Genomic DNA, 27,402 nt, shown 5'->3' with positions numbered 1-27,402 from the left:
GGTGGTCGTTTTTCTCTTTATTTAATATCACTAATTCCCTATAGTAAGCATGTCAATTACACAAGTAGTAGATGAAATGAGCAAAGCACTGAACTCCCAGTCCCCACAGCTCCTCCCCCAACCCTCCCACTCCCTCCTCTGACCACCAGTGTGTTGTAGATACTTCTAGACGTTTTCTTTGAATCCACCATGTATTGCTTTTAAAACTTGCATGTACAATCAGAAGAATCATGGCGTAAGGGGAGAAAACAAAACAAAAGCCTCTCGAAATGAATCAGGACATCATAGAAGCATAGAGATTTTTGCAAAGCAAGTCTCTCTGTTTAAGGGCAAAAAAGCAGAGCTCAGGGTCATTGGGCGGCATGCCGAGCTCATCTGGTTTGTGTTGGCTCCAGACACCCAGTCCAGTGCTACTCCAGGGCCATGTCCCTTAGGGCTCTGAGAGAAGGCGGGAGGCTGGCAGGAGGCCAGGAGGATGCTCTGGGCTGGATGGGCTGGGTGAGTGTGAGGAGCCTCCTGCCTGTTTGTTCTGGGGACCAGGAGATGCCGGCGGAGAGACACTCTGGCAGAAGGGACCAAAGTCCCCATTTATGGCCTTGGGGGAGTTAATGTGTAATATTCTAGGATATAAGCTGGACTGTGACATGAGACCCTGAGCCCAGCCCTCCAGGAGTCACCGAGAGCTGCTTCCAGGAGCTGCCACCATGTCGGTGAGGATGCTGGACTCTGTATTGCCCACCTCCTCCATCCCTTCACGTCTTCCCCTGAGTCAGGGTGGGGTGGGTGCTGGGGGAAAGCATCCCTGCCCCTCCCAGCCTCTGTTTCCCCTGTTGTGTGGATGTCGGACATACCATCTCCATAGCCTTTCAGCATCAAGGTTCTCTGCTCCCCCTACCATTGTTCTGAGCCTCTTTCCCCCTCTAGCCTCAGTTTTCTCATCAGTAATATTAATAGCAGTAATAGTAACAACTGCTAATGTCTACTGAGCTTTATGAAGATAAAGAAACTGAGGCTGGAAGATTAAATTGCTCATGATCACACTCTGTAAACGGTAGGGAGTTGAGTGGATGTTTTATGAGGTCCCTCCCTGATTCTTTGATTCTAAACCCTGCTCTGCCATAGCCTGCTGTGTGGCCTTGGGCAAGTCATGGCTTTTTTGGGAGACACCATTCAAGTCAGCAGAGGTGGGGTGCAGGGCGTGGAGGGGAAGAGAGGGTCCAGCGTGGGGGCACAGTGCTCCCCCCATGTCTGCCTCGCAGGGAGGACCATTGTGCTCAGACACTTGCCCGACTTTCTCCTTCCCTTGATTGTCTCACCCCTTTCCTTTCTTTCCTCCTTCTTCAGAGACCACATAGTGCAAATCTCTTATATTAAAGAGTGGGGAGCTGAGGTCCAGAAAGGGGCACAGCCGGCTCCTAGTCACTTGGCCAGTTAGGGGCAGAGCCGGCACTAGACCCTGACCACTATCTGCCCCCACCCCTACCCCAGCTTTGCCTCCCTGTGATACAAGTCATTTGCTGTCAGTAAAATGACTCCAAATTTGTGCAAGAACTAAGTGTGTCCTTGTTTGGGGGATTCTGCTGAGGGCACCGCACCTCATCACTTGAACACGTTTGGGGACAGTGAGGTCAGTGGGGACCACTCTATCCATTTCATAGATGGGCAAATTGAGGTTCCCTCAGCTGGACCCTGTGTCTCCAGATCCAGCTATTCTTGTCAGGCTGGCGTGGATAAGAGTGGAGCCAAATCGGCCAGGGGCGGGTGGGGGCTCTGGGAAGCTTTGATCCAAGCACTCTGGCTCTTCCCTTCCCAGCCTAGTGCCTTCACGGGGGGAGAGGGAGAGTGAGCCTGTGGCCAGATCAGGATGGGCTGAGGCTCCTGAATGGGCTTCACCAGTAGAAGAGCGCTGGGCACACGTGTGATGGATTTTTGTGGTACGTTTCTCTGTTTGTGCAGGAGAAATTTGAGATCATGAACATGGACATGAAGGTGGGGTCAACCCTGAAGATCAAGGGCAAGATCGCCGATGATGCTGATAGGTGGGCAAGCAAGAGGGCAGGTAGGGTGGGGGTGGGGCGGGGGGACTGCCCAAAGACTTGGAACTAGGCTGGGGATGTGGGGCAGGCAGGGCAGCCTTGTGAAATGGTCAGATGATGACAGTGACCTCAGACCACTCTGAGGGGACCTATTGTATGTTCTTGCTTGCTCTCACGCCCCTCCCACACCCCTGCTGGCTCCTCTGTTAGGGCCTGCCTTCACATCTGAGGCTAGGTTTGCAGACCTGCAGAATCCACAGCGGACACCATATACTCAATTCCTTGGCCCTGATAGAGAGTGAAGGGGCAAGTGGAGAAACCTCACCACTCTGCCCAGTCCTCTGTGAGTTGGGTGCCTCTACTGAAGGCGCAAACCACTAGGGACACCACCCTTTTGACCCAGCTGATGGTCAGAGGCTGGCCTTTCACACACATTAAACCAGGGACAACCGCTAGGGGGCGCCAAGTGGTCCTGTTTGCATTGCATCCTCTCCATTAGAATCAGATGCTTTTCTCCACCTTGGGTGTTGCAGCTCAGCAGTGGGCTCTCCTGTGTGCCGAACAAAGCCTCCACATTTCTTGGGACTGATCTCCATCAACTTTTGGTTGGGAGAGGCAGGCAGATGCATCGGGTAGGAGCCAAGAGGAAAGTTACCCTTTCTCTGACTTGGGTCCTTCAAGGTGACAGCAATGTGGGATACCTCTGGTCTGAGACCTCCCAATGAAGGCACCCTATGACTCAGAATGCCCCCCTCTCAGGGACCCTGAAGATCTAATCCAGACCCCTGTAGTGATCCTCCCAAGAGATCACACAACCCCTGACTGCATATACCTCAAATGACAGGGAGCTCATCCCTTTAGGTGTACAACTTTTTAATGGCTAAACTGAATAGGTCTTCAGATGGCTAAGAACAGCAATTCTCCTCCCTTCACCAGGACAGATACTCTCAATTTCTAAAATGTCACTATTAATTACCCATCTGTCAAGAGCTTCTGTACTCTTTAAGTGGAATGTGATGCTCCAGTGCCAAGTATGATCAAGTTGTCACCTCCCTTGTTTTAAGGCACAAACCTCTATTAACACAATCATTGGTGATTTGTCCAGCTTGTGGTCAACCAAGATCCTGCGACCCAAGCTGTTTTACCCAGGGCTGCCCCCTTATTCTCACCTGCTACCACTTCCCCTGCAGCTTTGTGATTAATCTGGGCCAAGGGACAGATAAACTGAACCTGCATTTCAACCCACGCTTTGGCGAATCCACCATTGTCTGCAACTCACGGGATGGCAGCTGGGGACAGGAGCAACGAGATGATCACATGTGCTTCAGCCAAGGGTCAGTGGTCAAGGTGAGGCCAAAGGGGGAAGGGGCCTGAGGAGGCTATCAAGGATGGTGGGGCACCCTGGCCTCTATACGGGCCAGGACTGTTGGGAGCCACCAGGCACCGCCCTGGCCTGTTCCCAGGGTGCCTCCTGCCTCCCTGACACCCTCCCTCCCACCACACGCAGATCATCGTGACCTTTGAGGACAACAAATTCAAGGTGAAGCTGCCAGACGGACACGAGCTGACCTTTCCCAACAGGCTGGGCCACAGCCACCTGAGCTACCTGAGCGTTCAAGGCGGGTTCACCATCTCCTCGTTCAAGTTAGAATGAGGGCAGCCCCTTGCCAGTACACAAGACCCTGGCGCCCGATTCCCTAGCCCGAGCTTCACCCCCCCTCACCTTCACTCAAGACCAGCAGCCCTAGGGGCACGGCTTCCCACCTGCAGCTCCCAGCCCCGCCCCCACCGGTTCCCCCCCAAGGCTAAGAACAAACAAAAGAATCCACCTTTACAGTCTTCCTGTGGTAGCATCTGCTGTTTTCCACTATTTTAATGCTCCCAGCACCCTCCTGATACTGACGGGGAAACCGGGAGACACAAGGTCACAGGACCGCCAAGTGGGGGATGGGACGTGCTCCTGAACACCTCTAAGCCACCACTTCTGCCTGCCCGTCTCCTTTTGTCACTGGGGCAAGTGCCAAGCTGCCCTGTGGGATTATGGTTCCCGGCACCTGGGCCAGGGGCTGTGCCCGGAACTGCAGATAAGGGCTCCCACCTGGGCCTCTTATCACAGGAATATTCATTCCAGCCTGGTTACTCATTACCCCCAGCCTCAGCCTCTCCCCTGACTGGGGGCCCTGTGGGAGAGTCCTTGACTTTCCAAACCCAGTGCTGAGGGTATTCAAGCAGGTGGCGGTGATGCTGGTTTCCCAGGTCCTCAAGCATTTTGCAGGACATCTTTTATCAAACAAGCCTTTTTTAATCAGGACCCAGAGGCAGGTTGCACAGGAATATGGGAGTGCCCTCCTTCCCCGAGGTCACACCTGAGTTTCCTCAGAGGCTTCTGGGACAAGAGGGGGTGGCGGTGGGAATGCTGGGAAGCAGCCTTAGGAGGGCTGGGGTCTTGGGGAGGCAGTGGGGACCCTGCTGAGGGCAGCTCCAGGATGAGCTGGGGCAGGTGGTCCCTCTGGGAGAGGAGACAAAGGCTCTATGTGGTGTGCTCCCCACCCCCACCCAGCAAGGGCAGCTCTCCCAGCACAAAGGCTGCACTGTGAGGCCAGGCCCTCCAGCCGGTGGGGGTGGCACGGAGGTGGGGTGCCAAGGAATGGCCACTGGGTCCAGAATGGCAGTGGGGGGAGGCAGATCAGTCCTGCAGGGCTCATGGGAACCCCGGGGTCCCAGAACAAGCCTGGTCTCTGGCCTCCCTCCCATGTCTGTCCTGCAGAGGTGTGGAGGGGTCTGGGGACAACTTGGGTTCTCCTGCCTGTTGTCGGCAGGACCCAGCTGTCAGGTGAGGGGCTGGCTCTGCACCTGGGCTGTTCTTAGGCAGTGTCCCGAGGCTGGGAAGGGTCCTGGGACCATGCCCAGCCACTCACACCTTGACCTCATCATCCTCCTCAGCATCAGCAAACTCGAAGGTGTTGGCTTGCACCGTGCTGGGCACGGAGGCCCTGCTGCCTGCCTGGGCTGTCCCCCACTCTTCATCTAGGCTCTCCCAAGAGGCCCGAGACTGGGGCAGCATCCCCACCGGCTCCCGCCGAGCATCCATCTCACTGCAGTGGCGGCTGCTTTGGCTGCCACCCCAGCCTGCTCCCCAGCGCCTGCCAGGGACTATGTCAGCAGGTGCACAGGGACGTTCTCCCAGCGGGCTGGCTGTCGCCTCAGCCACTGGGCCTGACCCAGCGGTTACCCCATTGGGGCAGTGTCCAGGGGGTAGGGGGCTTGAGGCAGGGGCTGGGGGGCTTGGGATAGGGGCTGGGGGATTTGCAGCAGAGGCTGGGGCTGGGGTCTCAGCTGCAGAGGCTTCTGAGAGGCTCATGACCCCCAGCAGCTCACTGAGGAGAGAGGGCCCAAGGTCGAGGTCCAGGCGGAAGGACTGGAGGGAGTCAGAGCGGCGAAGCTCAGGCTCAGAGGGGAAGGTGCTATCACGGTCTCGGTCACGGGGCTTTTCTGGGCGAGGCAGGCGGGAGATGGTGCAGAAACCAGAGTCCAGGCCTAGAAGAGAAACAGGGACCAGGGTCATGGCTGGGGTCCCAAACCAGGAATTGGGGAAGGGAGAGCCAGGACCAATCCCAGCTTGCGATGCGGCCTTTAGTAAGCCACTCCCTGCTCTGGCCTCGGTTTCTCCCATTTTTCCAATATGGTGAACCCCGTCCTCTCATGTGTGATCCTCCTGTCAACCCTGGAAATTGACATAATTCTCATTCCCATTTCGCAAATGAAGAAAGTGAGACTCAGTTTGGGATGAGGGGAAGGGCTTGCCCAGGGCCAGGGTCTGATAGGCTGAAGCCAAGCCTGAAGCTCAACTCTCCTGACTCTCAGCCCCAACTTTAAACTTGGCCATGACCCCTGGTCCCCTGCCATGACAGTGGCTGAGGGCTGCAGGTGAAGCCACAGCACATGGGCTGGTTTGTGGGCACAGGGATGGAACCAGCAGCTAGGGTCAGACTGTATAGAAATAACAGACCAAAAGGACAGGCAGACACACCTGGCTCAGGACAACTAGGCCTGAGACACAGTGAGGGGGAGTGTGGACCAGCCCTTTGGGGGTTGTGGGTAGCACCCCCTGGAGATGGAGCATTGGAGGAAGCCTCTGGTGGAGGGGCAAAGCCGCAGTGCAGGGAATGGCCACCAGGTGGCAGCAGGGGCCCTGGTTCCCAGGTGAGCTGTCTAGAGGAGGAGCCAAGGTGGCACTTGCCACGCCCCACTCTGGCAGGAAGGGCCTCTGGCTTCTGTCCACGTGAGTGGTTTTTCCAAGTTTGTCAAGTTACAGGAATCTCTGTTCAAATAACAACACAGCAACAGCTCTCGTACCCTGAGCACCTACTATGTGCCAGATTCTGGGCCGCATATGATATGTGTATCACCTCACTGAAACTTAGCAACGACCCTAAGAGACCCATTATACAGGCAGGACTTGACCTTACAGAGGTCACTGGAAATCAGACAGAACCAGGATTTGAATCCAGAGCACTGGTTCTTAGTCTCTCTACTATATCATTCTGACACAAGGGGGCTGCTTCCATTGAAGGGGACTAGAAGAGGGGGGCTGGCCCAGCCGAGGGCCCTGAGATGGGGAGGCAACTTAGGGGCAGGCAGAACTCAAACCTCATCTCCTCACCTCTCAATCTCAGTGTGTTTTGGGGAGTGAGCTGGTTCTCACCCAGTGACCCCCTCCCCATCCATGGTCTGGGGTTTGGGCCTGACCTCCACGGAGACCAAATTACTATGGAGAAAAGAGCTCACTTGAAGGCTTGGCTGACCCATCGAACCCTCTGGAAAACGGACAAACAGCCCAGGCTCTCACCGTAACCGGAGTGGCCGTCTGTCGAGCTGGCAGGGCTGCGGTCAAAGCTGAGCTTGCCCACCACGAGGCTGTCATAGGCGGCCTGGTTGAGCTGTGGCAGAGAGATGGCGTTCTTGATGATGGGGGAAATGGCGGGTGGAGCAGGTGAGGGTGCAGGTGGGGAAGCCATCCTCCGGGGCGGCGCCCCCACCCTCCGCATCAGCTGTAGCTTCTTGGCCAGGAAGCTGCGGGGTGAGCGGTGGGTGCCCCCGGAGCTGCCACCGTGGTTGCTGAGGAAGGAGGTGTCACCAAAGACATCTCCACCACGGCCCACGTGCATGGTGTGGCGGAAGTCCCCCAGTGGGGGGCTGATCATGTCTGCAGTCAGCCGCCTCTTCCCCTGCGAGCTGGACACCCAGCCCACGGGTGAGAGCTTGCCCAGGTTCATGGCTGGGGCTCCTCCGGCCCCCTGGGGGCCCGGCATTGGCTCTGGCTGTTCACAGTTGCTGGCCCATGCCCACCGGGGGCCTGGGGAAGAGGGTGGTGGCCTGGGCTGAGGGTCCACTTCTCAGCTCCCTCCTGCGTGGCACAGAAGGGGGTGGGCTGAGGCTGCCCGTCTGCTCGCCTAAGGTGCTGCTCCCAATTGCTGAAGCTGTGGGGGGTCCATGGCTCGTCTCTCCCTGAGGCCTGTCTCCCAGGCCCGTGGAAGTAGCTGTCAACGTTCTGTCCAAGACCAGAGAAGTGCCTCAAATGTAGACCTAAAAGAAAGAGAAAATAGTAGGGGTGAGCCTAGGGGCATCCTGGGTCCAAATAATAACACCTAAAGAGAACAAATGATGGGGATCACGGTCAAAATGCTGAGCAGACCCGCAGAGGATGCGCTGCATGACTCCATGGACTGGCAATTTAAGAACAGGCAGAGCAGAAATAACAGTGATAGAAATTAGAATTGCAGTTGCCTTTGAACAGGTATAGACTGCAAGGGAGCACAAAAAAATTCAGAGCTGTGTGCTGCAGATGTGTAGGGGTAAAAAATATGAATGGTATTATACAAGGCCCATCGATAAAGCATCTACTAAGTGCCAATGGCTTACATTCATCACTCATTTCACCCCGACAGCAGCCCCGAGCGAGGCACTATATTAGTAGAAACTGACACAAAAAGAGGTGAAGAGACTCGCCGGCGCGTACACAGGAGGCCACGGTGAAGCAGGGCCCCTAAACCCAGAGCCCAGGAGCCTCAAGCTACACCGCCTCCTGCTGGTGGGTTGAGTTATGTCCCCTCCCTTCTCTGTGGGATAAACTGTCTTCCAGTCAGAGAGGCCAGGAGGGAGGGGGTGCACAGGGAAGGCTTTGTGAACTGCTGTGTAAACAGCCGTGCAGAGGTTCCTCAGAACCCTTCGCCTTCAAGGTGCTTCCTGGAAAAAGGCTCCTGTGGTCAAAAGTGGTTTTTCCAGCTGTCTACTACATGCCTGAGCATATTCAAGGCTCTGAGAAGGCCCGTAGGAAAGAACATTATCATCGTTTTTCAAATTGATGTAAAAGGCCTTGTCACCAGGGAACAAGTTTTAGAAAAAGCTCAGCTGGTGCCAAAAGCTGTTCCTTGTCTGGTCCCTCCCTTCCTGATCTCTCGCCCACACTCCCTCCCCGGTCCCAGTCTTCTCTAAGCTTCTCTTGTTCCGACCCCAACCTGTCTAGCATCATAGAAAGTATAGGCTGGGGGACATCTATGAGCCTATGGTCCCACACCTGGTTTCCCGGTGGCCCAGAGGGGCCACACTTGTCCACAACCACATCAAGAGAGCTAGCAGAAACTTGAACTCGGAGCTTCTGACTCATATAGACTTACTGGCTCGTGGGGCCCAGGCTTGTCTCCCTAGGTCAGCAACGCAGTCTGAGGGCGGGGCAGCCGCCTGCATTTCCCTGCTTCCTCCCTCCCTCCCAGCACTCGGCTTGGGCTCTGCACACCGCAAGTGCCAAATCAATACGAGTTTAATCACAGGAGTTCTTTGCGATACTTTATGCCAAAGGCTTACCTCTTGCCACCTTCCAAGTGAGGGGAGGTGGAGGATTCAGTGGCCTCACAGTGTGACCTTGGGTAAGTCACCTACCTCCACAGGCCTGGACCTCAGCTGATAAAAGTTGATAATGATCCTTAAGGAGATTGCCTAGATCTGAGTGCCAACATTTTTTGTTTTTTTTTTTAATTTTGCTGCCACCTCCAAGCATAAAAATCTCAATATTGCCCTTCATATGTTATTTGAAATTCAAAATAGGTTAAATAACAAGATAAAAACAAAGAAGGCAATAAAACAAAGCTTGCTTTGTTTTCTTGACTACATTCTCTTCCCTTCCCACCATCTGATCCACCCCTAACCCTAACTCCTCCCCATCTGGGGGGGTGGCGGTGGTGGTTGAATCATCTCTTTCCCTGGCACCCCCAGCACGGAGACGTCCTTGTGGAATGTTTGCTGAAGTTATGAAGTGCTCTGCAGTTGGCTGGTCATTACATGATGTCATCTGATTCTCCAGCAGCCCCGAAAAGCCCATTTTATAGGAAGAGCCAAGGCTTGGAGAGAAGGAACTTGGCCAAAGTCACGCGGCAGGTACCTGGCATGGGTACCTCTGCAGAGATGAGGAATGAATTTTCCAGGGGGGGAGGTCATTCTGAAATGTCACGAGAAGGGGTCACTGTGTCTGCTCTGTTGCCACACCCATGTCTCCCCAGCCCCCAACTCCCTTTCTTCTTGAAGCAGCCCCTCCTTTCTCAGCAAAAGGGGTTCTGGCCCAGACCCAAACCCCATGGCCACTTTGACTTAGGAGACCAGCTTCTGCCCCAATCTTGTGGTGATCTCACCTCCAAATGCCTCTGGGCACCTCCAAAAGATCTCCACCCTGCCCACTGCTGTAGAGAGACCTGCAGAGCTGTGGGGCCGAGGGCAGGGCACTGCTCCTGGGGATCTGTTTTCCCACGTGGAAAACAAGACCAGGACCAAAGGCTGGTCCTCTCCCAGGGGAGTTTTAAGAGTGGAAGATGCTATAATTAAACCCATGGATCCTGAAGCTGGGTTCAAACCCAACATCCTTATGCTAATATCATTCTGGGGACACTTGATGGCAGCTATTTGGCACTTGGCACTGACCATAGGGTATTGCTGGTTTTCAGGTATGCTCCACCTGGCCCTGGAGTAAACAGGGCTCTGGTTGTCCAGGAACACGGCCTATCTCCCCCACCAGCCCACTACGTGTTAATGCTCATGAACACCCATTTTATAGATGGAAAAAATGAGGCACAGAAAGGGGACTGACTTGCCCCAGGTCAGAATGCAAAAAAAGTGGTGTGTCTGGGTATCTCCTCAGGATTCTACCAACATCAATAGAAATGCCAGGGGAGTGGGTGAAGACTACAGTGGCGCAGGGAAGAGTTGTTGGAGGCCTTGTGGCGGATGCTGGGAGGCTGAGCACAGAAAGGGCAGGCCTGGGAGGCAAGAGACTCAGCTCTGCAGATTCAGTGCCTGTGACCTGAGCTAGAGTGGCGACTGTGTAGCCTCAGTGTCCCAGGAGCCCTCGTATTTACCCTGTAGAGAACAGTCAGGCCTGGGTACTTGGTAGGAGCTTACTCAATAGCAGTAATGACCACAAGGACAAAGTCTGGGGCCGGAAGCGGGACCATGCATTCGGAGAGGCCAACAGGGGCCGCTGTGCAGGCACGTGCGGTTGGAGGAGGCCAAGGGCTGTCTGACCGCCTCGTGGGGACGGGGCAGAAGCAAGGCTGAGATGGGACACCGCACCTAAAGCTCACTTGGGGCTACCTGCAGGCTGCGGTGACCGCTATCGGCACCGCCTGGAATCCTGGAGGCCACTCGCTGCACACAGGCCACCTTTTGCAAGGGGTGACACCACCCCTACCCAGGACCAGGACAGCGGGACCTTGTCTTGGCTAGAGCTGCTCTGGCCTCTGGAATAAGGGGTTACCTCCCTGAGGGCTACCTTCCCACGCCCCTCAAAGTCCAGCGGCTTCAAGAAGGGGAAACTGGGGCCTCTTTCGAGGGTAGCGAGCTGTCTGCAGTCTCAGCGCAGACCCTGGTCTCAGGACTCCAACGGGGACAGTAGGAGGGCACACTATGGGCCACAAGGCAGGAAGGGGGTATGGGGGAGGTGTTTCTTGACCCAACACTCCAAGCTGGCGCCAAATCAGCCTCTGACTGAGGCTGACTGAGCAGGCTGACTGGCTTCCGGCCGAGTCTCCGCGAGTCCTGGGTTCCAGTCCCTGCGCCGCGCTTCCTGCAGCTATGGCCTCTGAGCCAGCGCCTTCGCCAATCTGAGCCTCAGTTTCCCGGTCCAGAAAATGGACTTCAAACTTCTCGGGTCTTGAATGGCTTAGCCAGAATAGAACAAGCTCGAGGGCAGTTGGGATTGGAAGTCCGGGAAAGATTTTAGCCGGAAAACATTCCCTCTGGGAGGCATGCGGTTAGAATGTGGAGGGTCGCTCCGCGGGGAAGGGGGCAGTCGGCTGCCTTGGCTCGAGGGGAACCGGACGGGATGACCTCACCCGCTGCTCCGGCCTGGAATGCGGCGGCTGGGGAGGGGGCAGGGTGCCTGGTCCATCTCCCCAGCGGTTCCCCCCACTTCCCGCTCTCCGCGCGGGCCTCGCCAAGGGGCCCGACATTCCGACACATAGCCCCCTCCCCGTTCCTTCCCTTCCTTTCCCAGGGCAGGAAGGAGCGTAGACGGCCCTCGGCTCGCCCCCTCCTCCCGCAATCCGTTTTGCCTTCCAATTCTCTGCCCCGCTCCGCCCGCCAGGAACATTGCAAAACAACCCGAAAACTTGGAGCGCCCGCGCGCGGCTCCCGAGGCCAGCGCTCGGGCCCTGCCCGATGGCACCCGGGGCGCCTTTGGCAGGCTGGTCCCCCTCCCCTGCCCCGGCCCCGGGAGCCTAGGAGGGTGCCAAGTCCTCGCGGGCGCCGGGATCCCCTGCCGGCGTCCACGCCCGCCCCGGGCAGGCGACCCCCGGGCCGGCTCGCTGTTACCTTCTCTCCGCGAGCCCCTGGAGCTGGGGGTGCAGGGCGGGCGCGGCGGCGGCGGCGGCGGCGGCGGCACAGCGTCCCGGCGCGCAGCCCCGGCGAGTGGCTGGGCCGGTCTGCGCCGCCCTGGCCGCGGGCTCCGCGAGCTGGCTCCGGGGGCGGGGGCGGGGTGTGGGCGCGCGCCCTCCTCCCGCCTCTCCCCTCCCGCCCGCGGGCGGGGCCGGGCCCCCGTCCCGGGCACCGAACGGCCGCGGCAAGAGCTGGAGGGGGAGCGGCGGGGGCGCCGGGTTGGGCTTTTGCCCGCTGCCCCGGGCAGGGGGAGGCGGGGAACCTGCGGGCTGCCGGGTCGAGGCGACTCAGGTCCCTGGCTCCCAAGCCCTCTCCTGTTGGCTCCCCGCGTGGCCTTGGGGCGCCCCGACCTGAAACCTGGGTGCGCTCCCTGCGGGAGTTTGAGGAACCGGGAAGCCGGATCTCCGAGGCCTCGAAAGGTAGAGACCGGCTTAGACCTTAAGTTCTACAAGCTGGGTGCCCGCTCCCTTTCTCCCCACCCCCTATGCCTTTCACTCCAGTACAGACCCTGCGGGTGCCAGGACACAGACTTGAGCCAGACTGGGGTGCAGGCCACTGGCGGACCACTGGTAGTGGTAGTCAGGGCTGTAGACCCTGGAACCCAACAGCCTGGCTTCTCATCCTGCCCTGGTCACTGCTTACCCTCTCTGTGCCTCGGTTTTCCCATCTGTAAAATGAAATCGTAACAGCAGGCATCAGCTGTAATGTTGTTAAGTACTCTCTGCTGTGTCAGCGCCTGGGAGGCTTGCTGAACTAGCCCATGAGGTCACAGCTCAGGTGGATGAGTTCTGAAAGCTTTATTGAGCACCCCTCAACCCCACCCATGAGGGGCAGGGAGTCAGCCATGCCTTAGGACCCGGTGCCATCCTCAAGGAGGGGAGATAGATCTCTGATCCCTGCCTCATGCTGTTTTGACCTCTTCTGTTGCTCTCCTTGAGCTGTGAGCCCCCTGAAGACAGACAGGAAGAGCTGGAGGGCTGTCCTTGCATCCAGAGATTCCTAACACAGCCTGCAGGGCAGGGGTGGGGTTCAGCAAGTGGTCCTAGAAGAGGTGGTACCTGAGTTAAGTTGTTAAGGACACACAGACAGAGGGAAGGGCAGTGGAAATGTGCACACGCCTGGCGAGAGACAGCACGAGTAGGCTTGGAGCTAAGGGTCTGCTTGGAGGAAGCAGGAGTGGCTGGAGGACAAGGAGCCATATTTACACACACGTGGAAGAGTCAAGGTTTTTGCTGTTCACCGAGCACAGTGCCTCTCTCACTACTGGCTCCCTGAATCCTCATGTTGGCCACTGAGGGAGGGGGTTATTTCCCCAGCTGGACAGGTGGGGAAACTGAGATGCAAAGAATTCCAGCACATCCTCAATTGGTTCAATAATAGGATTGACTCCAGTCAGTCAGAGCACTTTCTCTGGGGTCAGGCTTGGAGATGCTTTGCCTAGGGGAGAAATGGGAGTAGTCTTAGAGGCCCTGAAGAACTTGGGTGATGAGGAAGGGGGTTGCCCCTGACATGCCTGGATGGGGGGCACAAGCAAGGGGCTGGGCCAGGCATTGAGGGTTTAACCTTGGGCCGGGTGTCCCACCTCACCAAGGCAGGGATTGGAAGCCAGCAGGCAGCGTGATCGGATGAGCATTTGGAAGCTCTTGCTGTGAGCCAAGGATGGCCAGGAAAAATAGAGATGGAGGCAGGGCTGTTACCATGAATAGCGGTAGTAATAACCGACACTTATTGAGCATCTGATGCACTCTGGGTCCTGTAGCCCCTCACATGCATCATCATGTTTAATCCTCATGAGATCCCTGTAGGGACAACACTGCCATTATGTCCATTTTGCAGAGAAGTGAAGTGACTTTCCCAAAGCCTCCGACTGTGGCAGGGTGGCCATACTTCCCGGCTTGCCCAGGACAGCCCCAGATGACGCCGACTGTCCCAGCGTCATTAATAGCCCTTCTACTCTCAAAGGGGAGCTGGTTAGACAATAAATTACAGATCACTCTAGTCAGAGGGTCCCTAGAGCAGCTGGCAAAGGGAGAGGTTTGGTGTGATGTCAGAGGCGCCGAACCCAAGTTGTGGCCCATTGGCGTCCCTGTGACCTTGGGCAAGGCACTTGGCCTCTCTAAGCCTCAATTTTCTTGTTTGTAAAATGGGTGTAATACCAGTGTGGAAGTTTGCTGCTTGTAGCTATTTACTATTTGCTGTGAGCCCCAGAGAGATGGCCGAGAAAGCAGTGTTAATGGGAGTGGTTCTAACCCGTCACACACACCTTCCGACCTCTTTAGCTCCGGGCTTGGGCAGGCAGGGAACAACCAGTGGTTGAGAAGCTTCCTACAATGCACCAGGCACTTTGCCTCTGCTAGCTCATTGTGAGGCAACCTGTGAGTCAGGAATTCTGTGCCCCATTTTACAGATGGGTAAACTGAGGCTGGGAGGCGCTCTCCCTTCACTTGAAGCCTCTCTCCAGATAGAAGTTCCTCTCCTTGTAGGCTGCATTCATGTATCTGGCTCTACTCCTGATTTAAGGATCAGCTTTTCCTTCCGGAAAATGGAAGAAAGAGAGGGGTCTGACATCCTTGTGAAAGATGCAGGGATAGGCCCTCCCCACTTTCCATGATTTTCTCCTCTCCCAATTTCTTGTGGTCCCATTTCTTCTCTTGTGGAGAAGCTGTGCCCAGGAGCGCAGGGGTTAACCCTGGCAGAACTGTAATCACCGTGCAGAATGCAGAACAAATGCCTCCCAGCTGGGGACTGGGAGCTGCTAGGTGGGACTGGCTGCCTGGAGTTCAGGAGGCCCATCTCCTCCCCAGTCCTGAGGAGCCAGGCCCCAAGGGTCATAATCACAGAGCTCAGCTGCTCCCTCAACTCACCCCTGCAGACAGGGTGGGCTGAGGCATGGGGCTTATGGGAAGGAGGCAGTTTCTGACCAGGGAGTCCTCTAAGAAGTTAAGGTGGAGGGGGCAGGGCACAGCTAAAGAGGGATTCTTCCCCTTTGGGGACCCAGGAATGCCAGTGGCTGCCCACCAGGCTCCAGTGAAGTTTGGAGTGTGGGATCCTAGAGCGGAGTGAGTTGGCTTGGCCACATCTATCAGCCCCCACCCCAGCCCCTCCCTAAGAAGCACGCATCCTTTCCATCCCAAAGTCTGGCTTGGCTTTTGGTTAGTTTATGCATCTGTTCTATGTCCCATTGATTGGTCTTCCTAGTCCTCTATTTCTTGAGCACCCACTGGTCCATCCATCTACCCACCACCCATACTCCTATCCATCCATCTACCCACCCTTCTACCCCTCCACTTACCCACCAATTTACCCATCCCTACTACCCACACCCATCCCATCACCTACCTACCTACTCACCCCTCCCTCAGTTGACTCACTGCCTACATCTCTATCCGTTATCTGTCTGTCCCCCATCCTCCCATCCACCTCCCCACCCATACGTCCTTCCATTTAACCACCCCTCACTCTATCCATCCAGCATCCCTTGATCCACTGCCCAGACCCATGCCCATCTAAGACCCATCTGTCCCTCCATGAACTCACCCACTCATTTCCCTGTCCATCCTATGATGATCTTGTATCAGCTCACCTGTGGCCTCTGCTGACCATCATGAGTTTCTGAGCATGTCCTCATCTTTCTCACAGGCACACACCTCGCTCACTTTTATCAATGCTTCACCCTTGGGCAAATATCCATGAAGGCACCTCCTCCTGGAGGCCCTCCTAGAGAGTGAGCCTCTCCCCTGCTCCTGGTCCATTCTCCATATTGGCATCAATTACAATATGAGCTGGCTCTCCAGTGAGATGGTGATATCTGTGCTCTTGGCATATTGGGGAACAACTGGTCATGGCCAGCATTGGAAGGGAGTCCTTGTCACCCCAACTGGACTGCAGCCACCATGAGGGCAGGTACCCTCCTACTGGGACTACTCCAGGAACACTCTCCACAGGCTGTGGCAGGGGCTCAGACACACCTGGGCATTGCAGGGAAGGGGGCAGCATCAGGTTCTGCAAGTGATTTCTGCTGTGGACTAATCCCCCAGCTTGGGGAGACTGGCAGTGGGGCCAAGGGGGCCATCCCCCATGCTCTCCCCTCTATGACCCAGCATGCATTTCCAAATCAGGCAAACCTGAGTTCAAATCCCAGCTTTGCGTCACACTAGTAGAGTGACCTTGGACAAGCCGTTTCCTCACCTGAGCTTCATTTGTGATGAGCCGTAAAGTTCGCTACCTGACCTGTAGTTAATGGTCAAAGAAGGGTAGCTATTATTATTACTATTGTTAGAATTTTCCTTTTCCCAGGAGGTGATTTCATTTAATAAACATTAAGTAAGTGCTTGTTGTGGGCCAGGCCCTGAGCTGGGTGCCTCGTTAGGAGGCAGTGGTGAGGAAGGAATGCAGTCCCTGCTCTCAGAGACTTTGGTCTGGTGGGGAAGACAGAGGCCAGGAGTTGGTGGGGCTGAAGGGCCAAAATAGTGGTAGAAGGGGCCAGTGAGACTGAGGAGGTCCAGGGAGGCTTCCTGGAGGAAGTGGCATTTGAGCTGGGTTTGGGTCTTGGGATAATATTGCCCATAGGTGGAGCTGGGGAGAGAGCTGGTCTCTCCAGAGGCTGGAAGATGAACTGGAGGTGGGGGGGGGTCTACTGTGGAGGATGGGAGAGAGGGCTTGTACGCTGTGCTTGGGGCATGGGAGAACCCTCTGTGTCTGGGCTAGCATGAACCCCTGCCCTTTCCCCAGCAATGGCTGCTGTCAGATGTCACAGACCCTGGGGTGTCTTGGGATCCCTGTTGGGGTTTCTCATTAGCAGAGGCCCACAGCAGCCTGGCCCCAAGTTTTTTTTCCTGGCTGAACTCGAGGTCAGGAACATACTTTGATGGAGCCAGGGGCTAGAGACTCTCCTGGAAGGAACCTTCAGTCTTTCCTTCCTTATTCCTTCCTCATTCCTTCCTCTTATCCCCGAGCCCAAAACTCAACACTTAGTGGGAAGTTTCAGGGCCTCAGAGGGCTTCTGGGGACACTGAGGCCCAGAGAGAGTAGGACTTGCCAGGGCTGCACCATGAGTCAGCAGTGGAGTGGGCAGTTGTCGGCCACCACACACCCCACGGCTGCCTTTAGTGTGAGTGAGCATCTGTTGAGTACCTACTGTGTGCCAGCTGCCAGCCTAACAGGACAAAGCAGACAGGCTCACAGAGAGTTAAGGTTCAGACAGAGTGCAGACTTGGCAGAGCTTCCAGGAAAGCTGCCTGGAGGAGGTGGGATGAAGCTCTATGCAGACGTGTGAAGTTGTGTAAACCAGAAGGTGTGAGAGACAGGCTGGGTGCACGAAGTACGTGTGCCTGGCACGGGTGTACGTGCCATGGGGTGATGACTGAGATGCTGGGGCATCAGGGCTTGGCCTGGGGCTGGCGGGCGGCCTGGGGGCTGGGTGATGACAGATTAGTCCCTGGCTGTCCCTGTTTGGTGGTTTCTCGAGGTGATGCCTGGGTGTGAGTGGGTTCTTGGGAGCAGCAGGGTCAGATTGGGGAGTTAATCTCAAGGGTATTTTAGAGGGTGGGACTGTGAGGCCCACAGGGAGAGCATGGCTCCCAGAGGCAGGCAGCTGTCAGGGCCGGAAACGCCTCTGGAATTCCAGGCTCTGGGAAAAGGTCTGGCCGCATGGAAGAGTTTTCTCAGCCAGAGCCTTCCAGGCCAACCCAGCTCTGGTTCCTTGTTCACTCTCCGCAGGGAAATGGGGGAGGGGAAGTGGGGGAGGGGAAGCCCCCCCCCCCCACAGGCTCCTTTTCTCCTGGAGAACAGGACAAGAAGTTGGACGGGGGCTGAGGAAGGATGTGGGGTCAGTTCCTCCAGCCCCACCCCTAAGGAGGACAGTCAGATGGATGGATGGAGCAGGCAGTGGGGCTCTGAGGGGCCTGTAGGTGCAGGGGGTGGGGAAGGACAGCAGAAGGGCCACAGCCAGGTGACCTTGTCACCCCAAGGGTGATGGGGCTGGGTTCTTCAGAGCTGGGCCAGGTGGCCAGGAACCTGGATGGAAGGGCTGTGTTGGGGGGATTTCTCCAGAACATCTTTGTTCTGGAGAAGAGGGGGGGCGGTGTGGAGGGAGGAGGGGCAGGGGAGGGGGACAGGAAAAGTGTTTGAGGAGCAGAAACAATGGCCTATTCTCTGCTGTCCAGCCTGGCCTGAGAGATAGGCCCATAGGCCGGAGGCCAGCCCTGCCTTGCCCTGACCATCTCCAGCATCGCCTGGCCTAGGCTGGCCCAGCCCCTGGGGCTTCACAAGGCCCTGCCTGGGTTGGGTAGGGGCTCCTCCCTCAGCCCCACAACCACTGGCTCATTCCTGGATGCTTGGGTCTGCGTCTGTTTTCTTCTAACAAAAGCTGGCCCACGTCAGTGGATGAAGGGCTTTTACGTACATGATCTCCTTTGTGTGGTGGAGGAGGGAACCAACTTCCCTCAGCTCACGGGCTCTGCCTGTTGTTTGTTGAGCTGGGAGTCGAACCTGGCGCTCCGGGCTCTGAGTCCTGGATTCATCTGATGCTCTCCATCGCCGCACTGCTAAGAAGCTTCTGATTTCTTCCTCCCTTTCCTGGACCGATGATAAGAGGAGGATGATGAGAAGTGAGAGGAGCTGAAATTAAGCACCTCCTGAGGGCCAGAAAGCAAGTCTGTGCCCTGGGCTTGGTGATTTCCTCGCATTTGCCCTAATGCTTACAACACCATTATACAGATAAGGAGACTGAGGCCAAGGAGGTAAAGTTACTTCCTCAATCTCTCACAGCTCGGAAGTGGTCCCACTGGATTTGAGCCTCTGTGGTGTCCACAGTGCCCTGCTGCCACAAAGGGACCCTGTCCTTTCAGTGTGAGGATGTAGGGAGAAACCTCACATGCTTTACACTCAACCTCCTGGGGCCGGAATTGCCCAGAAGCTTCCCTGAATGTTGCTTCTACTTACCTTTTTGGTGACTGGGAGCTCACTGCGAGAGAACAGCTCTGCCGGTCAAGAATTTCTCCCTGAAATGGAGCAGAAATCGACTCCCCATTACCTCTGCTCACTGCCCCTCTTTCCACCTCCTGGGGATGCACAAAGGTGCCCCCAGTGTTCTCCCTTCCAAATGTTTGCCGAAGAGTCAGAAGACCTCGCTCCAACTAGTCCCATGCAGCTGTGAATCTTTACTAAGTTCCTTAGTCTCCCTGTGCCTCAGTTTTCTCATCTGTGAAATGGGAACAGTAATGCCAGTGATCAAAGAAGATGCCCAGGAAAGGAGCTTTACAAAAACATAATTATTGCAGGTGTTCAGGCTCCTTGTACTTTGCGGAGTTGTTTCAGGAACTGAACAGTCACATCACAGCGAGCACTCATGCTCAGCCCCTAGCAACGCCTTTGGATTCAGGAATTTGCACCCCAGCTCGCAGAGAAGAAATGTGATGGCTTGAACAGTTTTATGTGCAGAGTAATCTTTGTTAATTCATGAAGACTCCAACAACATCCTCATGGGTACGAAGAGGATCTCACAGCTGAGGAAACCAGCCAAAAGAGGTGAAGTGACTTATCTGAGGTCCCACAGCACCTTTCTGCAGGGTGATTGACCAATTGATTCTCACCAGGCCATTCCCTGGTAGGGCCTGCAGGGGTTAACTGAGCTGGCGGGCCCCCTGACAAGCAGGAGGGAGGGTCTCACGGAGAGTGAGAGTGAGGGGTGGGGAGCGGACAGCCCCTTCTAGGTCTCTGACTCCACCTCGGTGGGCAGCTTGAGCCCCTGCCAGCCTCTTGTTGACTCAGCCGGCCTCTCTCCTGCCAAAGCCTGCTGGCCAGCGCTCCCGCGGGGAGGGTCAGGCTGCATTCTTCTCGGGCTGGAGCCTGGGGGGTGGCTGGCACCTCCTGGTGGAGTCTGTGTGCTAGTTTGTGGGTGCTGGGCCAGATGCTGGGGCGAGGCAGGGGGATGGACCAGCTTGGGAACCCAGCTACTTGGGCTTGTGGCTCAGCTCTGCCATTACTGAGCTAGGTGATCTCAGCAAGCCACTGCCACCATCTTGTGTCCACCCCTGCCTCAGTTTCCCTGACCATCAAATGGACACAATGATAATAAGCCTTGCCAGCCCTACCTCATAGCTGTTGGGAGGATCAAAGGAGAAAACAAACTGGGCCAGAGTGAACGCCCTTTGTAGTTCAAGGACCCAGGCACATCCGCTGGGCAGCCAGCTGCACATTCTCTAGGTGGAGTAAGTTGAACCGGAAGGGATGCAGGGGCAGCTCTCAGCTGCGGCATGACATCCCTGCCTCCTCCCCAGACTTGACATAGTGACAATAGCAATAGTAACCACTTCTTCCAAGTTCATAGCCCTTGAGAGTTTATAGAGTCTTTCCATACCCATTATCTCAGGTCCCCCCCGCCCCTCAGCCTCAGGACCTTTGCACTTCTATTCCTTCTGCCCAGAAAACTCTTACCCCAGGTGAGTGAAAGGCTGGCTCCCTCTCAGCTCAAATGTCACCTACCAGACCACTCATCTAAATTAGTTTTTCCCACAGCCCTTACCCACTGCCACCCTCCCTTCCACTCTGCCTTTTGTGACTGCCATGACCTTGTTCATGGTGGTGGGGGAAGGAATCACCTTCCCCCTGGACATTAGGCTCTGTGAGGGCAGGGACCATGACTGTCTACCTTGTTCACTGCTGGGTCTGGAGATGGACCCCAGCCTTCCATGGTAGCTGTCATTGTCCCATCTGACAGGGGAGGCACCTGAGGCTCAGAGAAGCCAAATGATTTGCCCCAGGCCATACAGTCCAGAAGGAATGGAGCCAGGCACGGGCTCTTTCCAGAAGTGCCCCACAACTGTACCGCCTGCATCCTCTGCAGGCCCCACCCACCACAAGGTCGAGCCCCTGCCTCCCTCTTGACACACAGTAGGTGTTGTGCACATATTTGGTGGAAGGTGGGGAAACAAAGATTTGCTTTACAGAAGAACAAGCCACTGGATTCCACATGCAAATCTGGTCCCTAGCTATCCTAGTGGGTCTGTGGTTTAACCCTTGGCCCAGTGTTAGGGGGCATCCCAGGGCCTCCTTCTGCTTGGGCATGCTGGCTGGTCTAGTAGCCCTCCCAGAGTTGCAGCGGCAGCTGCAGGGTGGCCGGATGCCCCACCCCCGGCGCCTCTGGGCCCTGAGCCCAGGCCGCAGGCGGATCTGCAGCTGGCACTGCTCCTTCGGTTTGGGGTGGGAACACCGCAGGGATTTTAAAAATAAAGGCCTTGAGACAGTGGCCTGGCCAGGGCGGCCTGAGGCGGGGTTGGGGCCAGACAGGGACAATGGGATGCTGAGTCTTGAGGGCTGTTCACTCACAGGGAGCAGCCAGGCCAGGGGAGCCCCCTTCTCCCACCCCCCCCACCAGTGCTGCCCTCTCAGGAACATTCCCTCCCGCCTAGCCTAAACATCGGCCTCAAATATTTACTGAGCACCTACTACGTGCTAGGCCTCTCTTTCCCCTAACTAAGCTGCTCTCCCCAAAGCACCCCTTCCCCTCCTTACCCGACCTCAGGCCGGAATATTTATTCAGTGCCTACTATGTGCCAGCCTTGTTCTGCCTCCTTCCTTTCAGCCTCCCTGAGCTTTTCTCTTCAGCCCCCACCCTCCCTCAGCCCTCTCCCCCATCTCAGGCCATTTCTGTTTGCCTCGCTCTCTCCTCTGGCCTGGCTAACAGGAAGCAGCCGGAGAGGTCAAGGGCCGCTGGGCCTCCAGTCCAGCGCCTGCGTACACAGGGGCTGGTCTACAGGGAGGCGGGAGACTTCCTGTTTATGAGATCACAAGGACCCCCAGGGTGGTGTGTTAGCCAGGCCTCCTGGGCAGCCCCTCTAGCCTAGACCTCAGTCCCTCCCTGGAGAGGCCCCCCAGGCAGCCAGCTCAGACCCAGGCACTGCCCTCCCCCATGCTGGGGAGAGCAAGGAGGGAGGAGGAGAGAGGAGTCTTCGGAATGGCCAGGAATGTGGGAGTCGAGAGTCCAGTGTCCGCAGGAAGCATCCCTGGCTCCGGGGCCCAGCCCCCCCACGTCTGGGCGCTCCGCCCCGTTCTCCTCCCCTAACCCCAGAGTCCTCCCCTGCTTTGATGGTGGAGGGCCTGAGGGAGAGCTGAAGGAGGAGGCCAGATCCCACTCTGCCCCAGTGGGGCCACAGGGCTTCAGCTCTGGCTTTGTCAGTTTCTGGTGGCCTCAGTCTCTCATCTCGGGGTGGGAGTGATGGGCCAGAACTCCATCGGCCTCATCTTGTACCCACTGCATTTTCCCCTGTGGCCTCCACGCCAGGAGGATGGGGGCAGGGCTGCCGGGTGCCTTGGGACCAGCCAGAGAGAACTGGGACCAAGGTCTCACTTCATACCTTGAAATATCCCTCCATGTTCAAAGCCCCAGGTCTGACGAGCTGGGGTCAGGGGCAGACGGAGGGGTGGGGCTGGCCAAAGGTGCCCAGGGGGAAGCAAGTAGCCCTGCTCTCCTCGCCTCCAGGCAGTCCCAGCCAATCAGTCCTGTGGTTGCCCAACAGGAGGTACTGATCGAGGGCTTGAGGGTCATGGCCAGTGGAAGAGGCTGGGCAGAGGGAAACCTGCCCTCTTCCTCTTCCCCAACCTAACCTGGAAGGAGGTCAGTGACACCTGTCCTCTGTCTCCCCTCCCCCACCCAGAGATAGACCTTTAGGACACAACCTCATTAGTGCTTGAGGCAGTCTCCCCTAGAGGGGTGTGGGGTTACTGAGGAGCCAGCTAACCCAGAGGAGGCAGTCATGGAAGGCTTCTTGGAGGAGGCCACCCTCTCAACACAGAAGCCTAAAATTGGGAAGGGATGTGCCTGAACTGGGAAACAGCTTGGTCAAAGGCAAGCATTTCCAGAGACATGACGGGCCTGAGAAAAGGAGCAGATGAGGAAGCGAGGGGAAATTTGTGGGAGTGGAGGGATGGGGTGGGCTTGGGGGACAGGATCATTCATCCTGGCCTCAAAGCCTGGGCTTTCTGTGACTCCAGAGCACTTTCTTTTGCCCCAGGGCCAGGAGGCGGAGGGGTCAAGTAAAGGAACCAATGAGATTGAGATTCAGTGTGGCAGTGTGGACATGTGGGGGGAAGGGCCTGGGGACTGGGACTGGGATCCTGGCCACCAGCTCTGTGAAGCTGCCTGGAAAAGGCAGACTGCAGGCTGTCAGCTCCTGAGAGACCTGCTCTGGGCTGGAGCATCAAGGCACTTCCCCAAGGTGCTGGGGCTGCTTGCAAAGGCCCTACTGTGTGGTGGAGAGAGTCCTGGCTCTGCCAAGTTCCAGCTCTGTGACCTTGGGCAAGTTATTAACTTCCCTGGCCTCAGTTTCCACCTCTATAAAATGGAGCTAAAGAGAGGACCTGCCCCAGGTGGTCCTCAGGTGGTGGATGGAATTGATTTAGCAAAGCCCCTGGCACTAGTGAGGCTTTAATACCAGCTAAAATGTTATTACTACTTGGGAAAAAGCGAAAGTTGGTTTTCCCCTAAGGACATGCTGACAAGTGGGTGGAAGGGGTTTTACTAGAACAGCCTACAAGGAAAAAAAAAAGTGATACTCAGCCCCTGGGATTCCCAGGCTTGCCTGATCCAAGGAACTCCCTGGGGCTCTTGTTAAAAATACCAGCTTCCCACCTTCCAGACTCTGACCTGGCAGGTGTGGTGTGGAATAGGCCTCCGGGTCTGTAAGGAGGCCGCCGGCCTGAGCCTTCTACCGGGCAGGTGTGGGGAGCATTCCTCTCTGATGACAAGGATTCACTCCAAATGCTTCCTCCTTGGGGAACCATTCCTTCAAAATACCCTTTAAAAAATGTGCTATTCATTGAGTGTGCACTGCCTGATCTAAATTCTTTCTGTGTTGTCTCATACAATCCTCACCAGAATCCTGTGATGTGTAAGTACTCAGAGTTGCTCCCATCTTACTGATGGGCAGACTGAGGCCTATGGAAGCTAAGAAACTTGTCCAAGGTCACAGGAACTGTGGCTTGTTAGGAGTCAACTTGGGACTTGAACCTGGATGTGAGCCCTGAACCGTCGGATTGGAGTTTCCCCACCTGCCTCAAGCCCCTGGGACGCTTGTTAAGATTCCTCCCGGTGTCTCAAGGTTGGAGCTGGCAATCCATACTTTGTCCTCCAAGGGTGCCATCCTTAAATCAAGAAATGGCCGGTCCTGCTTGAAACCCCCTTGGGAGGCAGAACACTGGGATTCAACTTCCTGTGTCCTCCTTATTTCCTCTGGGTGGTCGCCGGGAGTTCCGTCTCCCTAAGCTGGTTTTCTACCTATAAATGTGGATGCAGCGCCTCCCTGGGTGTCATCAGTGAGTCGCCAGACCAAAGATGGGAATGGGGTGTGTGAACTGTTGGGGCCTTGAGTTCCCTGGGACCTGGGAGTGGCGGAGATTGGGATGTGTGTGTCAGAGGAGTGGGGATAGTCTAGGAGCTGCTCAAACTCATCTGCACCCAGGGCTAGGTCCTTTTCCAGCTAGTGTCACCAGGACTTCAAAGGCTGGGGAGGCCATACAGTGATGAGATAGAAGGTTGATGGGGAGCCTGGCTTCTCCCTTCCCTCCTGACACCCCAACGTGCCCTGGCTGGCAGCGGCTAGTGATTCACCAGCTTTAAGCCCTAGTTTCATCACTAATCAGAAAACGCGCCCCTAGAGAGCCTGGGGCATTTTCTGGAGAGTCCAGTGCCCTCCCAGAAACTGGGGGGGGGGGGGGGGGGAGGGGCTAGGAGGAGGGAGCGTGGGAGGGAGAAGGGAAAAGGTCTGGCCCCAGATAATTTGCATAATGCATTCTTTTCTTTGAGGCGGGTGAGAAATCCCCAGGATCTGACATCCCTGGAAACCATTCACTCATTCACTCATTCATTGCAGTTTACTGAACCCTTTACACCCGCGCCAGTTACCAAGGACCTAGAGAAGCAAAGTGAAGTTAACCAGGAGCTCTTTCTGGGGAGACTGCTGTGTAACCTGCTAATTCCTACATAGCGCAGTGAGGGGGTGGTTTACAAAACTCAGAATCTACAGAGGAGAGAGCGATTAATTTGGGGTTGGGTGGTTGCAGCATGGATGGGAGAGGTTTCAGCAGTTCTGAGGCCTCTACCAGGAGGAATGACAATGCAGGCTGGGGTCAAATCCTTCTGCCACTTCTGAATGGTTCTTCTTCCATCAGGGCCTCAGTTTTCCTGCCTCTGAACTGGGCACAGTAATGGAGCCTTTCTCTTGGGGTTGTTATGAGAATTCAAAGGGTTAATTAACATGTATAAAGCATGTAAAACAGTTAGAACAGCCCTTGGCATGTGGTCAGCCTGGTGATGTTTTAGCTGTTGTCACTGCTAAATGGTGAGAACTGGTGAGTACCGCAGGAGGGACGGCCTGAGACAAAAATTAGAGTGTGCCTGGCAGAAAGGGAGAGGGAATTCCAGGCAAAAGACACTGCCTATGCAAGGCCCCGGGGGTGTGCAGCACGTGGGTGTGTTGGACATTGGTGGGGCAGAGTGAGAGGTGGGAAGGGGCGTTTGAAGTCATTCCCTTGTGGACACTTTCCTTAGGGCAGCGGGGAGCTATGGAAGGCTTGTGAGCAGAGGAGTGACCCTGAGCACCCTGAGCAGAGAGGTGATCTGAGCACCAAGGCTCAGTGGTGATGGGCTGGAGGGCCAGACTAGGGCAGGGAGACCAGTGAGGAGGTGGCACAAGGGTCCTGGTGAGACTTGGAGGGGGGCTGAACTAGGGCAGTAGCTGTGGGGATGGAGAGGCCTGGGTAGGGGGACACATAGCTGAACTGACAGCGATGATACAGTGAGTGAGTAGATGCAGTGAGCTGAGGGGAAGGAGGAGTCCTGGTGTGCTGGGAGCTGTTGATCCAGAATATACTAATATACCTAGGAGAGGATGTTTAAGGTGGATGTTGAATGGTGCATAGGGGTTGCCCAGGGGACCCACAAGCTGCAAGGACAGAGGGCAACAAAAGCAGACGTGTCATGGTGAAAAGCAGTGGATACAGTGCAGTTTGGGTTTGGGGAGGAAATAGTGGGATCAGTGGAAACCTTAGGTGCCATCTGCAAGCTCTTGGGTGTGAGGGGGTCAGCAGGTTGAGCAGAAGGAAGAGAATGTAAACATCTGGGTCAATTTCCTGTGGCTGCTGTGGCGAATGACACAAACTGGGTGCCTGAAGGCACTCGGTTTTAAAACAAGAGATTTATTGTCTCACTGTTGTGTCGGCAAGGCTGTGCTCCCTCACAAGGCTCTAGGGGAGGATCCTTGCTTCTTCAAGCTTCTGGAGACCACAGGTGTTCTGCTCCAACCTCTGCTTCTCTTTCCACGTCACCGTCTCCGTTTCGGTGTCTCTTCTCACAAGAACACTTGTCATTGGATTCCAGGCCCACCTGGATAATCCAGGATGATCTCATCTCAAGAGCCTTATCTTAATTACATCTGCAAAGACGCTTTTTCCAAATAAAGTCACACTTACGGTTTCTGGTGGATCTATCTTTTGTGGGGGTTACCATTCAAAACAATTCAAGATCCTAAATTCTAATCCCAGTGCTCTATCCTAGGTGGAGAGTCTTTCCCCTTTCCCCTCCTTCTGGGCTCCCAGCACCCCCAATCCTGCCTCCATGAGTAGGCACGGCGCCCCACCCCCAGGGCCCAGAAGTGTGTGTACACGTGTGCAGAAGCAGCTGCCTCCCTCCCCTCCTTCCTTCCAGCAGCCAACGCCCTCAGACGGGGACCTTCCTGGACCTGTGGGGGGTGGGCGCCACCTTGTGTCCGTTTCGGAGCAGTGCGGTGGGAGGCTTCGGCCAGGCCCCTGCCCTGAGGACAAGTGGCGGGTCGCGGCCACCTACAGAGCTCCAGCTGTCAGCCAGCCTCCCGGCACACATCCGTTTGGCCGGCCTCAGTGCGAAGTGGGGTTTACCACCCCTATTTTCCAGACCTAGAGACCCCGGCTCTGGGAGGCCGTGACTTGCCAAAGTCACACCACCTTCTACATCTGTCTGACTCCAAAGCCGCAGGGCAAAAACCAAACACTTGCACGAATGCGAGCGGGACCTGTCGACCTGGGCTGCTGCGGCTGCGGGACTTTTCAGTCTCTGTTTCCCACCTGTAAGGGGGGCGGGGGGTGCACATGAGCCCCCCAGGGGACCCCTGTAGAGAAACCCAAAGAACCCTGAACTTAGCCCTTCGCTGAGGCACCACAGGGACATTGCCGCTTACCCATACTTTCCAAACATAGGTCTTTTAAAAAAATGTTTAGCTGATTGTTGTTTTTCTCTAAACATTTTCAAATGTGTGAACTATTTAACAGTTTAAGAAATATACTTACAGGATAACAACTTTATGCAGGCTAACAAGTTCCCTCTGAGAGGCAATAAGCCGATGGCAGTTTTTCCACATGCTTCCAGGAAGGATCTTTGCATATGCATATATGTGTATATGTACATACACATATA

At 55.9% G+C, this 27,402-nt stretch overlaps 2 protein-coding genes and 2 long non-coding RNA genes across 7 annotated transcripts; 1 reads left to right on the top strand and 3 right to left on the bottom strand.

The window, feature by feature from the left end:
* Positions 1–158: 158 nt before the first annotated feature.
* Positions 159–4,032, top strand: LGALS2 (galectin 2). The gene is made up of 4 exons (XM_031671700.2): positions 159–710; positions 1,957–2,039; positions 3,227–3,383; positions 3,544–4,032. The coding sequence occupies exons 1-4, from the start codon at positions 705–707 to the stop codon at positions 3,688–3,690; spliced, it is 393 nt and encodes a 130-aa protein (XP_031527560.1). The 5' UTR covers positions 159–704; the 3' UTR covers positions 3,691–4,032.
* Positions 4,033–4,317: 285 nt separating this feature from the next.
* CDC42EP1 (CDC42 effector protein 1) lies at positions 4,318–12,702 on the bottom strand. Of its 2 annotated transcripts, none has more exons than XM_072973473.1 (3): positions 12,600–12,702; positions 6,886–7,622; positions 4,318–5,573 (listed from the first exon to the last, which is right to left on the bottom strand). In XM_072973473.1, the coding sequence occupies exons 2-3, from the start codon at positions 7,346–7,348 to the stop codon at positions 4,951–4,953; spliced, it is 1,086 nt and encodes a 361-aa protein (XP_072829574.1). In that variant the 5' UTR covers positions 7,349–7,622; positions 12,600–12,702; the 3' UTR covers positions 4,318–4,950. The 2 variants fall into 2 exon arrangements, with proteins under 2 accessions (XP_072829574.1, XP_072829573.1); XM_072973472.1 differs by lacking the exon at positions 12,600–12,702 and adding an exon at positions 11,895–12,051.
* Positions 12,703–12,739: 37 nt separating this feature from the next.
* On the bottom strand, positions 12,740–15,191 carry LOC140700508 (uncharacterized). Its single transcript, XR_012078914.1, has 2 exons — positions 14,221–15,191; positions 12,740–13,394 (listed from the first exon to the last, which is right to left on the bottom strand). It is a non-coding gene; the product is annotated as an uncharacterized lncRNA (long non-coding RNA).
* Positions 15,192–16,144: 953 nt separating this feature from the next.
* LOC140700507 (uncharacterized) lies at positions 16,145–21,642 on the bottom strand. Of its 3 annotated transcripts, XR_012078910.1 has the most exons (6): positions 21,471–21,642; positions 20,608–20,685; positions 20,051–20,158; positions 18,900–18,958; positions 18,361–18,533; positions 16,145–16,187 (listed from the first exon to the last, which is right to left on the bottom strand). It is a non-coding gene; the product is annotated as an uncharacterized lncRNA (long non-coding RNA). The 3 variants fall into 3 exon arrangements; XR_012078912.1 differs by lacking the exon at positions 20,051–20,158; XR_012078911.1 differs by lacking the exons at positions 20,051–20,158; positions 20,608–20,685.
* Between the last annotated feature and the right edge of the window lie 5,760 nt (positions 21,643–27,402).

Source organism: Vicugna pacos, chromosome 12 (genome assembly GCF_048564905.1).
Source record: "Vicugna pacos chromosome 12, VicPac4, whole genome shotgun sequence".
Lineage (NCBI taxonomy): Eukaryota > Metazoa > Chordata > Mammalia > Artiodactyla > Camelidae > Vicugna > Vicugna pacos.
The sequence above is the reverse complement of the archived record's forward strand: the minus strand, read 5'-3'. Positions and strand labels throughout refer to the sequence as shown.

Bases quoted from the DNA above. Each gene is read 5' to 3' on its own strand.
- CDC42EP1 (XM_072973473.1), bottom strand. From the start codon at position 7,348: ATGCCGGGCCCCCAGGGGGCCGGAGGAGCCCCAGCCATGAACCTGGGC. The intron at 5,574-6,885 runs GTGAGAGCCTGG...TTTCTCTTCTAG, and splicing joins AGACGGCCACTCCGGTTACG to GCCTGGACTCTGGTTTCTGC.
- LGALS2 (XM_031671700.2), top strand. The intron at 2,040-3,226 runs GTGGGCAAGCAA...CTTCCCCTGCAG, and splicing joins ATCGCCGATGATGCTGATAG to CTTTGTGATTAATCTGGGCC. The intron at 3,384-3,543 runs GTGAGGCCAAAG...CACCACACGCAG, and splicing joins GCCAAGGGTCAGTGGTCAAG to ATCATCGTGACCTTTGAGGA.